Below are 14,831 nucleotides of genomic sequence, written 5' to 3'. Positions count from 1 at the left end.
CAGTGACAACCACAGAACACAACTATGTATAGTTTACACAAATATGAGTCTCTTAGCTCTTTTTGCAGGACTTTGACTGTGATACATCACCCTCCATAACCAACCTATTGTGTGTATTGAACATTCATATTGAACAGCCTTACCTATAGAGTAGCACCACCACCCATCAGCCCATTCTCTTCTTGATGTCAAAGCTGCATTGTATTGCTGCTATAGGAGTTTATGATTAATAATCCTATTTACTTCAAGCCCCACTAAGATGTCACCATACTATTCATTTAAAGCCCCTCTGTCAGATATACATCATCAGAGTGGGAAACCAACTGACATGGAAACAATGGAGCAAATGTATCACTATCAGAGCGGTGAATTATGACATCAGATAGAACTACTCAGACATTCCAAATATCACTTGATTATCAGAGGGGTGAATTATGACATCATATAGAACTACTCAGACATTCCAAGTCAGGCTTCATCCACATCATGAAGGTGGATATTGATCCAACCATTTCAAAAGTAATGACCGGGCTGACGAAAACAGGATATGCCTGAATATTTTTATAAATGCTGACAGACGATATGTTAGTTTGTCTGACATGGTTGGGTCTTTTTGTGCCAGTATAAACGTTTTAGTGAGAAATGGCGATGGAAACTCCTTTATGTACAAATATTTATATATCAATGATGACTAATTATGTATACATTTCAATCAGGACTGACTAATCAGAATACTAGCGTGTTACTGTATATGTACTAACCCGAATACTATTATGTTACTGTATATGTACTAATCAGAATACTATTCTGTATATGTATGAGTTTTCTTTCTTGATCCCAGTACTAAAAATAATGTGTGTGTGAATGTGGTCAAGAGTTTAGAACAATGACGGTCTGTTCCTTGGTACAAATGAATGAACTATATCTCCAAACTGACTAGAATGCTTATCTACACTAGCTGACCTTGGCTCAAGGCCTTGGCTCAAGGCGAGGAGGGAAGGCTTGAGAACTATAGAGCCTTTCTACCAGTGTCAAGAAGAGACGGAACATTTAGAAAACGCTGACGTCATTTTCCGTTTATAACCTGTGGTAAAATGTGTACTCAGTACTCTCTTGAATAAACTCTGCTGTCTGATTTTAAGACTGGGCTCTGTCTATCATTATAGAATAAGGGAATTACAATTCCTTATGAATTGACAGAGTGTTTAATTTTAATTGGGTATTAAAACAAAGAGCAATTTAATTCCTTCAACAAATAACCCTCATATCTGAGTTAACTTGGAGTCACGTGATGATATGTTGTGTGGTCCTCCCTCTATGACTTGGAAAACCATGTCGTTTATTAGGCTACAGATGAAATAAGTTATGAACTTCACAGGGTGGTGAAACTACATGTGATGAGCTTGATGCTCCTTTCCAATACATTTTGAGGGTCTTAATCTGGTGACATGATGACCGATGCTTGGTTGCCATTTGACAAATAAAATAATTGCTCTCACCCATGATAATCTCATCAATCGGGTAACCACGTTTATTCAACCAGTGGGAGGTTTGTAATTGCCCCCAGGAAAGTCGAAAGAGGAACTCTTCATTGAGACAATGATAAACAGCAATCTGTGGGAGAGTTGTGGTGGATATTATAAAATAAGGATGTGCTGGAGTCCAAGTCAAACCAAGATTCTTTATTTCTGAGGTCAAATCAAATGACATTTTATTTGTCACATACACATGGTTAGCAGATGTTAGTGCGAGTGTAGCGAAATGCTTGTGCTTCTAGTTCCGACAATGCAGTAATAACCAACAAGTAATCTAGCTAACAATTCCAAAACTACTACCTTATAGACACAAGTGTAAGGGGATATGTACATAAAGATATATGAATGAGTGATGGTACAGAGCGGCATAGGCAAGATACAGTAGATGGTATTGAGTGCAGTATATACATATGAGATGAGTATGTAAACAAAGTGGCATAGTTAGTGGCTAGTGATACATGTATTACATAAAGATGCAGTAGATGATATAGAGTACAGTATATACGTATATATATGAGATGAATAATGTAGGGTATGTAAACCTTATATTAGGTAGCCTTGTTTAAAGTGGCTAGTGATATATTTTACATAATTTCCCATCAATTCCCATTATTAAAGTGGCTGGAGTTGAGTCAGTGTGTTGGCAGCAGCCACTCAATGTTAGTGGTGGCTGTTTAACAGTCTGATGGCCTTGAGATAGAAGCTGTTTTTCAGTCTCTCGGTCCCAGCTTTGATGCACCTGTACTGACCTCGCCTTCTGGATGATAGCGGGGTGAACAGGCAGTGGCTCGGGTGGTTGTTGTCCTTGATGATCTTTATGGCCTTCCTGTGACATCGGGTGGTGTAGGTGTCTTGGAGGGCAGGTAGTTTGCCCCCGGTGATGCGTTGTGCAGACCTCACTACCCTCTGGAGAGCCTTACGGTTGTGGGCGGAGCAGTTGCCGTACCAGGCGGTGATACAGCCCGACAGGATGCTCTCGATTGTGCATCTGTAGAAGTTTGTGAGTGCTTTTGGTGACAGGCCGAATTTCTTCAGCCTCCTGAGGTTGAAGAGGCGCTGTTGCGCCTTCTTCATGATGCTGTCTGTGTGGGTGGACCAATTCAGTTTGTCTGTGATGTGTATGCCGAGGAACATAAAACTTACTACCCTCTCCACTACTGTTCCATCGATGTGGATAGGGGGGTGTTCCCCCTGCTGTTTCCTGAAGTCCACAATCATCTCCTTAGTTTTGTAGGTCAAATATATGTTTGAGTATACCCTGTACCATTTAATTTCATATGGTAAAGACAGGTAAACACATTGTCAGTCAACAATATAAGACAATGGGAGCACTGTGTATGTTCTCTGATGAATTTTAAGCCAATGTGATGTGAAATATCAATATACACGCTAAGAGAAGTAATTTCTCTCTCCGGTGTGGATTCTCTAATGACGTTTAAATGACTGTTATGAGTACTATGTTTTCCCACAGTCTGAGCTTTTCTAAGCCTTCTCCTCTGTGTGCAGTCTAATGTGTTCTTTCAGGCTTCCTAAATGGGCAAAAGCTTTGCACCCTGGGAGGAGTGGTAAGGCTTCTGCCCTGTGTGTATTCTCTCATGTCGTTTCAGCGTCCCTGAATTGTTGAAACACTTTCCACACTGGGAGCAGTGGTAAGGCTTTTCCCCTGTGTGTATTCTCTCATGTTGTTTCAGGTATCCTATCTGGCTGAAGAACTTTCCACATTGGGAGCAGTGGTAAGGCTTCTCTCCTGTGTGTATTCTCTCATGCCGTTTCAGCTTTCCTGAATGGTTGAAACGCTTTCCACACTGGGAGCAGTGGTAAGGCTTCTCTCCCGTGTGTATTCTCTCGTGTTGTTTCAGCTCCCCCGACTGGTTGAAACACTTTCCACATTGGGAGCAGTGGTAAGGCTTCTCTCCTGTGTGTATTCTCTCATGCCGATTCAGCTTCCCTGAATGGTTGAAACGCTTTCCACACTGGGAGCAGTGGTAAGGCTTCTCCCCTGTGTGTATTCTCTCGTGTTGGTTCAGGAATGCTTTCCGGCTGAAACTCTTTCCACACTGGGAGCAGTGGTAAGGCTTCTCTCCTGTGTGTATTCTCTCGTGTTGTTTCAGCTCCACCGAACGGACGAAACGCTTTCCACATTGGGAGCAGTGGTAAGGCTTCTCTCCTGTGTGTATTCTCTCATGCAGTTTCAGGTTTCCTCTCTGGTTGAAACCCTTTCCACACTGGTAGCAGTGGTAAGGCTTCTCCCCTGTGTGTATTCTCTCATGCTGTTTCAGCACCTCCAAATGGACGAAACACTTTCCACAATGGGAGCAGTGGTAAGGCTTCTCTCCTGTGTGTATTCTCTCATGTAGTTTCAGCTCCCCCGACTGGTTGAAACACTTTCCACATTGGGAGCAGTGGTAAGGCTTCTCTCCTGTGTGTATTCTCTCATGAGCTTTCAGGTTTGCTTTCCGATTGAAACTCTTTCCACACTGGGAGCAGTGGTAAGGCTTCTCTCCTGTGTGTATTCTCTCATGTTGTTTCAGGTTTACTCTCTGGTTGAAACACTTTCCACATTGGGAGCAGTGGTAAGGCTTCTCTCCTGTGTGTATTCTCTCATGTTGTTTCAGCTCCCCCGACTGGTTGAAACACTTTCCACATTGGGAGCAGTGGTAAGGCTTCTCTCCTGTGTGTATTCTCTCATGAGCTTTCAGGTGTGCTTTCTGGTGAAAACTCTTTCCACACTGGGAGCAGTGGTAAGGCTTCTCCCTTGTGTGCATTTTCTCATGTTGTTTCAGGTCCCATAACCGGTTACAACTCTTTCCACAGTGGGAGCAGTGGTGTCGTCTTGCTAGTTTGGACGTCCCTGGCTCTGGTTCCTCCGAGTCTGGCCTTTCTCCTGCCAAAGACAGTGTTATTTTTAAATAGAGACCCGAATGAAACCACATGATAAAACAACCTTGCTACGAGGGTAAATCCTAAATCAGATCTCTCAATAACCCGAGGCCAGTTTTAAAAAATCTTAGTGTGATTTTAAAACAAATGTAGAGCTTCCTGGTAATTACTGATATGTTTAAATTACTTATTTTATTCATCCTGTTTTAAAAGTCAGAACACAAAAACCTGGACAGTTCTAGGACACCGAAGACACAGACGTCACTGGATTCCAATTGAACAGGTGGTTCTAAATATATAACATTCATAGCTGTATGATACAGAATGTGACCTACACACTTCCTTAAACATAAAATAACTAAAGAAGTAATTTTGTGTGGAGGTCCAAAACTTGTTTTTACGTCGAAGATACAAAGCACATCAGTAACATCTCCCCGTTGTTGAAAGGGTCCGACACATGCTGTTTAAATGGACCAATTTCTTATTTAGACATTCACAGATTTTCAACATTTTGATTATCGCTGATGTCATATTTTGGGTAAATGTTCCTAAAACTGATAGTAACAACAAAAAACAAAAATATAAACGCAACATGTAAAGTGTTGGATGTTTCATGAGCATCACTGTTAGTCAACATTTATTCTTTGCCAAGATAATCCATCCACCTGACAGGTGTGGCATATCAAGAAGCTGATTGAACAGCTTGCTTATTACACAGGTGCACCTTGTGCTGGGGATAATAAAAGGCTACTCGAAAATGTGCAGTTTGTTCACACAACAATGCCACAGGTCTCTGAGGGAGCGGGCAATTGGCATGCTGATTGCAGGAATGTCCACTGGAGCTGTTAGGAAATGTAATGTACAGTACCAGTCGAAGGTTGGACTTACCTACTCATTCAAGGGTTTTTCTTTATTTTTACTATTTTCTACATTGTAGAATAATAAAGACATCAAAATGATTAAAAAACACATGGAATCATGTAGTAACCACAAGTGTTAAATCAAAATATATATTTTATTCTTCAAAAGTTGCCACCCTTGCTTTCTCTCAACCAGCTTCACCTGGAATCCTTTTCCAACAGTCTTGTAGGCATTCCCACATATGTTGAGAACTTGTAGGCCGCTTTCCCTTCACCTCTGCGATCCAACTCATCCCAAACCATCTTGATTTGGTTGAGGTCGGGGGATTGTGTAGGCCAGGTCATCTGATGCAGCACTCCATCACTCTCCTACTTAATCAAATAGCTCTTACACAACCTGGAGGTGTGTTGGGTCATTGTCCTGTTGAAAAACAAATGACAGTGGGACTAATCCCAAACCAGATGGGATGGCATATCGCTGCAGAATGCTGTGGTAGTCATGCTGGTTAAGTGTGACTTGAATAAATAAATCACTGACATTGTCAATAGCAAAGCACCCACACACCATCACATCTCCTCCTCCATGCTTCACGGTGGGAACCACACATGCGGAGATAATCTGTTCATCTACTCCTCGTCTCACAGACATGACGCTCGGAACCAAAAATCTCACATTAAGACTCATCAGACCCAAGGACAGATATCCACCGGTCTAATGTCCATTGCTCATGTTTCTTGGCCCAAGCAAGTCTCTTCTTCTTATTGGTGTCCTTTAGTAGTGGTTTCCTTGCAGAAATTTGACCATGAAGGCCTGATTCACGCAGTCTCCTCTGAACCGATGATGTTGAGATGTGTCTGTTACTTGAACTTTGTGAAGCATTTATTTGGGCTGCAATTTCTACGGCTGGTAACTCTAATGAACTTATGCATCAGAAGTAACTCTGGATCTTCCATTCTTGTGGTGGTCCTTAAAGTAATGATGGACTGTTGTTTCTCTTTGCTTATTTGAGCTGTTCTTGACATAATATGGACTTCACCTTTTACCCAATAGGGCTATCTTCTGTATACCACCCCTACCTTGTCACAACACAACTGATTGGCTCAAACACATTAAAACCTGTTATGGCTAGGGATTCCGCTAGTGGAACATTTCGACAACATCCGGTAAAATTGCAGAGTGCAAAATACAGATTTTTTATTAGAAATATTTAACTTTCATGCATTCACAAGTGCAATACCACAAATTAAAGCTTAAGACTCCATAATGTTTCATCATTAGGTGCTACAGCCCTCCTTTAAGACTCCCTAATGTTTCATCATTAGATGCTACAGTCCTCCTTTCAGACTCCATAATGTTTCATCATTAGGTGCTACAGTCCTCCTTTAAGTCTCCATCATGTTTAGAATGTGTCTGGAAGCGCTACTCTATCTATTCTACTCTCATCCTTTCAGTTTTAATAATATTTTAAAAATAATAATGTTATAATAGGTAATAACTAACTTTAATAACTAGGGTTAATACCTGCCTGGCGCACCAACTAAATATTTATTTAGCCCCCTCTAACAATACCGCTACAGAATTAGCATAGTAGGTCATGTAACTTAACATGTAGTGACACCCAGCCCGTGAACGGGACAGTTATCATCATCTGACACTAATTAGCATAACGCAACGGACATAAATCTTCCTAGAAAATCTTCCTATTCATGAAAATCAAAAGTGAAATATATTGGAACACAGCTTAGCCTTTTGTTAATCACCCTGTCATCTCAGATTTTCAAAATATGCTTTACAGCCAACGCTAGACAAGCATCTGTGTAAGTTTATCATAGCCTAGCATAGCATTATGCCTTGCTAGCAGCAGGCAAACTTGTCACGGAAATCAGAAAAGCAATCAAATTAAATAGTTTACCTTTGATGAACTTCAAATGTTTTCACTCACGAGACTCCCAGGTAGACAGCCAAAGTTCATTTTTTCCCAAAATATTATTTTTGTAGGCGAAATAGCTCCGTTTGTTCTTCACGTTTGTCTGAGAAATCGTCCGGAAATTGCGGTCACAAATCCAAAAAAATATTCCAAATTAGCTCCATAATATTGACAAAAACATGGCAAACGTTGTTTAGAATCAATCCTCAAGGTGTTTTTCTAATATCTATTTGATAATATATCCATCGGGACAATTCCTTTTTCTCTAGGACCAATTGGAGTAATGGCTACCTCTGCACTTTACGCGAGAATCTCTCTCGGAGCCACCATGTGACCACTTACGCAATGTGCCCCCATACAGCTATTCTTCAACAGAAATACGTAAAACTACGTCACAATGCTGTAGACACCTTGGGGAATACGTAGAAAGCTTAAGCTCGTTGATGGTACATTCAAAGCCATATAGGGAGTCATTAGAACGCAGCGCTTTCAAATTGGATTTTTCTCAGGCTTTCGCCTGCAACATCAGTTCTGTTATACTCACAGACAATATCTTTACAGTTTTGGAAACGTTAGAGTGTTTTCTATCCAAAGCTGTCAATTATATGCATATTCTAGCATATTTTCCTGACAAACTATCCAGTTTAAAACGGGGACGTTTTTGTTAGAGGAAATTATGGTTGAAATGACTAATTATGTATACATTCCAATCAGAACTGACTAGTCCAAATGCTGTAATGTACTGTACATGTGAATTTTCTCTTTTGCTCCCATTCCCAATTGTATATAATGTAGTCAGGAGTTTAGTAACAATGAAGGTTTGTTCCTTAGTTCATTCAGTTGTACAATCTCCAGGTGGCAGGAACGGCCCATCTCCAGACTGTCTAGAATGTTGATTTATACTGACTGGCCTTGACTTTGTGCTGATAACGCGAAGGCTCGAGAGCTAGAGGGCCCTCTACTTGTGAAATAGATAGAACGTTTAGAAAACGCTGACGTCATTTTCACTTTATAACCTGTGGAAATATGTGTATGTGGTTAGTACTCTCTTGAAATAAACGCTGTTACCTGGCTTTTAAGACTGGTCTCGATCTACTTCATGCATAATTAATGAACTTACAACTCATTAATGAAATAGAAAGAGTGCGAATTTGGTTTTGGCTACAAAACATACAGGAATTTAGAAATTCCACTAACAGTTTTTTTCCCAAAAATGAAAATACTGCCCCCTAACACCAAGAGGTTTTAAGGTAATCAGAAGTATTTAGAACTAACTTATTCCTTGACACCCATTCTGAAACTAACTGCAGCTCTATGTTAAGGGTTGCAGTCATTTCAGTCGCTGTAGTAGCTGACGTGTACGGTGTTGAGTCATCCGCATACATAGACTCACTGGCTTTACTCAAATGTCATTGGCATGTTGTTGGTAAAGATTGAAAAAAGTAGGTGCCAAACAGCTGCCCTGGGGAATTCCTGATTCAAACTTGATTTTGTAGCTCTGGTGCGGCAGGTATCCTAGTGGTTAGAGCGGTAGGCCAGTAACCGAGAGATTGCTGGATCGAATCACTGAGCTGACAAGGTAAAACTCTGTCGTTCTGCCCCTGAACAAGGCAGTCCTAGGCCGTCATTGAAAAAAATAATTTGTTCTTAACTGACTTGCCTAGTTAAATAAAGGTTACATTTTAAAAGAAAAACTCTTTATCCACAATATAGCAGGGGGTGTAAAGCCATACGTTTTTTCAGCAGCAGACTATGATCGATAATGTCAAATGCCGAACCGAAGTCTAACAAAACAGCCCCAACAATATTTTTATCATCAATTTCTCTCAGCCAAACAGTCATTTGCAAGTGCTGTGCTTGTTGAATGAACTTCCCTATAAGCTAAAAGTCTATATTTGTTTAATGTAAAACAGCATTGTATCTGGTCAAATATTTTTTCCCCAAAATTGTAAGGGTTGGTAACAGGCTGATTGGTCGGCTATTTAAGCCAGTAAAGGGAGCTTTACTATTCTTGGGTAGTGGAATGACTTTAGCTTCCCTCCAGGCCTGAGGGCACACACTTTCTAGTAGGCTTAAATTAAAGACAAGGCAAATAGGAATGGCAATATCGGCCGCTATTATCCTCAATTTTCCATCCACGTTGTCAGACACCAGTGACTTCTCATTGTAGATTTTATTTGCGCAAAATTTCATTGAAGATGCTCCAAAGCTTTTTACTATCATTCTTCATGTCATTTATCTTTGTTTCATTGTGTACTTTCTTCTTTTTATTCAGTTTAGTCAAATGATGTCTCAATTTGCAATAGGTTTGCCAATCAGTTATTCAGCCAGACCTATATGCCATCTCTTTTGCCTCCCTCTTCATCATACCATTTTTAAATTCCTCATCAATCCACGTGGATTTAACAGTTTTTACAGTCATTTTGTTAATGGGTGCTGCTTATTAGTAGCTGGTATAAGCAGTTTCAAACGTGTCAAGGGCAGTGTCTGGTTGCTCATCATTACACACCACGGACCAACAAATATTATTTACATCAACAACATAGGAATCACTACAAAAAAATGTATGACCTCTTATACCGTAATTGCTGGACTATTAAGCGCACTTGAATATAAACCGCACCCACTGAATTATTTAAAAAAATATATTTTGTACATAAATAAGCCGCACATGTCTATAAGCTGCAGGTGCTTACCGGTACATTGAAACAAATTAACTTGGTCACTATCTTCCTCCTCCTGTGCACTGAAACCACTGAAGTCATCTCCTTCGGTGTCGGAGATGAATAGCCTCAGAATTTCTTCATCCGATGTTGGATCGTTTTCATTGTCGCTCTCGTCACTTTCATCCGGAGGCAAATACCCCGCTGAGCTCATGCTGCCCCTTCAACACGCAGCAGTCCAGCCTTTCGAAACCCGTTGATGATAGTGGATTTTTTTGACAATGCTCCACGCTGTCAGGACCCACTGGCAGACTTGACCATAAGTTGCTCTTCGCATGCGGCCCATTTTAGTGAAGGATTTCTCCCCACTTGTCATCCAAGCCTCCCACTGAACAAGGAGCGCCACCTTAAATGCACGATTTACACTGATGTCGAGTGGCTGCAAATACTTTGGGCCATCTGCTTTTCTTCCCTCTGAAAGCTTTTGTTGTCTTTTTGCACTGAGTCAGTTCCTCACGCTGCTGTTTCCAACGTCTTATCATCGACTCATTAAGGCCAAGCTCCCGTGCAGCAGCTCTATTTCCTTTTCCAACAGCCAGATCGATCGCCTTTAACTTGAAAGCTGCATCATATGCATTTCTCCGTGTCTTTGCCATGATGAGGGTGACAAAAATTACTACCGTAATCAGAATGATGGGAAGTTTGAGCGCGCTCGATTTACGTCACATTATGTGACGGTGCTCAGTTTTTTGGCGGCATGAATCTTGTGAAAGCGGGAAAAATCCATAAATTAGCCGCGTCATTGTATAAACCTCGAGGTTCAAAGGTTGGGAATAAAGTAGCGGCTTATAGTCCGGAAATTACGGTACACAATATTAGTCCCAGCCTTTGGAACTGTGGTTTTCCTAGACATGGCTCCTATATTGTGATCACTACATCTGGTGGATCTGGATACTGCTTTAAAACCCATTTCTGCAGCATTAGTAAAGATATGATCAAACCATGTTGATGATTTTATTCCTCTACTGTTTCTCACTACCCTGGTAGGTTGATTGATAACCTGAACAACCTGAAGGTTGCCGGCACTGGTTACAGTTTGAAGCTTTCGTTTGAGTGGGCAGCCTGATCACAGTTTTCCTCCAGTATTAGTTAATTAATGACCAAAGTCTTGAGTTTAGTTTGCCTGTTCTACAGTCTTTTAAAGATAGGGGCGTTGACTGCGACAGGCAATGTAACATCCATAATGTTTTAAGGAAAAGTTTTTGTAAAACAAGCACCTTACATTGGATCATCTAGAAACTTTCTCTCCAAAGCTGACTTTCATCAAGGTTTCATATGGTCTATTGGTTTCTCTCTGTTCATTAGCAGAATCCTTTTTCAGTGTTATGATATTCATAACATCCATATCCACCAGTCTATCTTCCTGTCAACTAACAGAACTCTGCTGGTTATCCTGGTAACAGATACCGGTGGGCAGATCTATTGTATTTGTTCAAACTAAACTACAGCACTTACTTTGATGAGTCAAATCTGATCCTTTCTTCTCTTCTCCTCCTCTCACAGTTCCACTCAGCCCTGTTGTTTTCCTGCAGTCCACCAGCAGCACAGACAACCTCTTCATACCCAGCAGTAAGGTGCTACCGGGAGAGGCACGACGCGGGGACTCCGGGAGGGAGGAAGGGCTAGCATTGTCCTAGTAACCATAAAGAGGGGACACAGACACATGTCATTATGTGCTTTACAGAAACCCAGCCCAGACCCAGATAGAGCAAGCTGTATGCTAGACCAGACCAAGCTGTATGCTAGACCAGATCAAGCTGTATGCTAGACCAAACCAAGCTGTATGCTAGACCAGACCAAGCTGTACCATCTGGTGTTCTGATCTGGAGAGACTCTTCTCTGCCTCGTCAGCATCAGGATGTTGTTGAGGCTCCCCAGAGGATCCACCATAGTCATGTCTCTCTCCTGTGTGAACGAGAACATCAAAATGAGTAGTAAACTCCCTTTGATATTTTAAGTAGAACATATGCTTCAATATTGAATTTTAAAAGCCTGTTATACTAGATGAGGGGAACTTCAATATAGACAACATGGAGAATTCAATACATCTAATTGAAAAGTCCCTAAAATATATGAACCAATGGCAGATTGACCCTTTAACAATTCCTACAGTACTGAACAACATATTCAAGTGTAGAACTTCAGTAGAATGCCCCTTTAAAACCACACATTAGTTCAACAACTGCATAGTTTGTGCCCCTGTTTTTAAGACAGTACTCACTGATGGTAATCGGATATTCTGTCTCCTCCTCTTTCACTCCCAAAACGTCTTCCTCCTTCACCTTTATTGAAACAGCATCCTCTTCCTCTCTAAAAGGTTAATTCTCTTCTATCACTATAACAGCCTCCTCTTCCTCCTTTTTCATTCTGAAATGTTCTTTCACTATAACAGCATCTTCTTCCTTCACTATAACAGCCTCCTCTTCCTCCTTTTTCATTCTAAAAGGTTCTTTCTCTTCTTTCACTGTAACCTCTTCTTCAATGTTCATTGCCAGAGCTTCTTTCTGCAAACAGCAGACCTCCTCTTCTATAGCAGGGGATGGGTACTTTAATGAACTCATGGTCAGGGATGTTAGCTAGCTCGTTAGCATTAGCGAATAGCCTAGTGCTAGGCTCAGCATCAATCTTTAACAAGTTTGCAAATTAGGTTACAGTTAACCAGTTAATACGTCAACAGAACTGTGTTTAAAACACTGAGATTAGATAATGTACATTAAGATGGTCTAAATCGTCAATCTTTCACTTTTATGTTGGCTTAGCAAGCTACCGAGGTGGTTGAAAGAGTAGCCGCGTTGTTGTTCCTGAAGAAGCGTCCGTCCAGTCCATTATACGTCACGGAAGAATCATCACCTGAAAGACGCTCATCGCCATCTGCCGTCTGGAGTGGGTAACGCAGTTTGGAAACAATACACTACACTACACTTTTGTATTGGAAAGAACGTACCGTAATTTCTAATATTTAAAAAGGATTAAACTTTTTTACATGTTTTATCATTTTTATTTTTATGAAAATCACTGAGGAGGGTCCTCCCCTTCCTCCTCTCAGGAGCCTCCACTTCCTCCTCTGAGGAGCCTCCCCTTCCTCCTCTCAGGAGCGTCCCCTTCCTCCTCTGAGGAGCCTCCCCTTCCTCCTCTGAGGAGCCTCCCCTGCACCCAAAGGACATCCAGCCAACTTGTGTGGGAAGCATTGGAGTCAACATGGGCCAGCATCCCTGTGGAAAGCTTTCGACACCTTGTAGAGTCCATGCCCCGACGAATTGAGGCTAATCTGAGGGAGAAAGAGGAGGGTCCAACTTCATATTAGGAAGGTGTTCGAAATGTTTGGTATAATCAGTGGATATATCTGCCATTTAGCAGACACTTGTATCTAAAGGGATTTGCAGTCATGTGTGCAAACACTTTACATATGGGTGGTCCCAGGAATCAAACCCACTACCCTGGTTTAACAAGCACTATACTCCACCAACTGAGCTACAGGACCACAAGGAATGATCAAGGAATGACGCAGATAAACACACACAGCCTGAGTTTCAGAAATATAATTAAATCATTAGACCGTAACATTGAAACTGACATACTTCATATTAGACGTAGACCGATTAATTAGGGCCGATTTCAAGTTTGTATAAAAAATGTATACAAAATGTAATTTTTTTTACACCTTTATTTAATCTTTATTTAACTAGGCAAGTCACTTAAGAACACATTCTTATTTTCAATGACGGCCTAGGAACGGTGGGTTAACTGCCGTGTCCAGGGGTAGAACGCTAGAATTTCACCTTGTCAGCTCGGGGGATCCAAACTTGCCACCTTACAGTTAACTCGTCCAGCGCTCTAACCACCTGCCTCTCATTACACTCCACGAGGATCCTGCCTGTTACACGAATGTAGTAGAAGTTGCTAGCTAGCATTAAACTTCTTATAAAAACAATCAATCAATCATAATCACTAGTTATAACTACACATGGGTGATGATATTACTAGTTTATCTAGCATGTCCTGTCGATGCGGTGCGTATCGTTGCTCCAATGTGTACCTAACCATAAACACCAATGCCTTTCTTAAAATCAATACACAGAAGTATATATTTTTAAACCTGCATATTTAGCTAGAAGCACTACTTGTCTATTATCTTTGTTTAGAAATAGTCATTTGTGTGACCTACTGATTTTCCCTACAATTTATTTTAAGGATTTAGAAATATAGAAATGGTAGAACCGGAAACTAATATAAAAGGTGTGTACAGCAGTAGTTATATAGGATGATACTGGGCGGAGGCCGGCTAGAGGTGACTATTTAACAGTCTGATGACCTGGAGATAGACCACACATTAAGTATTGTGGTGGCAGCATCATGTTATGGGTATGCTTGTCACTGGCAGGGACTGGAGAGTTTATCAGGATCAAAATAAATATGAAAGGAGCAAAGTGTAGACTTTGTATAGGCACTGTACAGCCTTAACTGTGGAGTGACCCCATAAAATGGGATATCAGCCAACTCAGTGACAACCACAGAACACAACTATGTATAGTTTACACAAATATGAGTCTCTTAGCTCTTTTTGCAGGACTTTGACTGTGATACATCACCCTCCATAACCAACCTATTGTGTGTATTGAACATTCATATTGAACAGCCTTACCTATAGAGTAGCACCACCACCCATCAGCCCATTCTCTTCTTGATGTCAAAGCTGCATTGTATTGCTGCTATAGGAGTTTATGATTAATAATCCTATTTACTTCAAGCCCCACTAAGATGTCACCATACTATTCATTTAAAGCCCCTCTGTCAGATATACATCATCAGAGTGGGAAACCAACTGACATGGAAACAATGGAGCAAATGTATCACTATCAGAGCGGTGAATTATGACATCAGATAGAACTACTCAGACATTCCAAA

General features: G+C 40.9%; 1 protein-coding gene across 2 annotated transcripts in view; it reads right to left on the bottom strand.

The window, feature by feature from the left end:
• Window positions 1-2,840: 2,840 nt before the first annotated feature.
• The window catches only part of LOC118940004 (zinc finger protein 135-like), a 66,430-nt gene continuing 54,439 nt past the window's right edge, over window positions 2,841-14,831 (bottom strand). Inside the window, exons 7-8 of one of the 2 annotated variants that reach the window (XM_036947918.1) lie at window positions 4,003-4,289; window positions 2,841-3,954 (exon numbers count right to left, since the gene is read on the bottom strand). In XM_036947918.1, coding sequence (XP_036803813.1) covers window positions 3,065-3,954; window positions 4,003-4,289 — 1,177 coding nt within the window. In that variant the 3' untranslated portion in view covers window positions 2,841-3,064. Of the gene's footprint in view, window positions 4,290-14,831 lie in introns of both variants that reach the window. The other variant, XM_036947919.1, reaches the window with a different exon arrangement.

This window comes from Oncorhynchus mykiss, chromosome 17 (assembly GCF_013265735.2).
Source record: "Oncorhynchus mykiss isolate Arlee chromosome 17, USDA_OmykA_1.1, whole genome shotgun sequence".
Classification (NCBI taxonomy): domain Eukaryota; kingdom Metazoa; phylum Chordata; class Actinopteri; order Salmoniformes; family Salmonidae; genus Oncorhynchus; species Oncorhynchus mykiss.
Note: the sequence above shows the minus strand (reverse complement) of the source record. Positions and strands in the feature narration are given on the sequence as shown.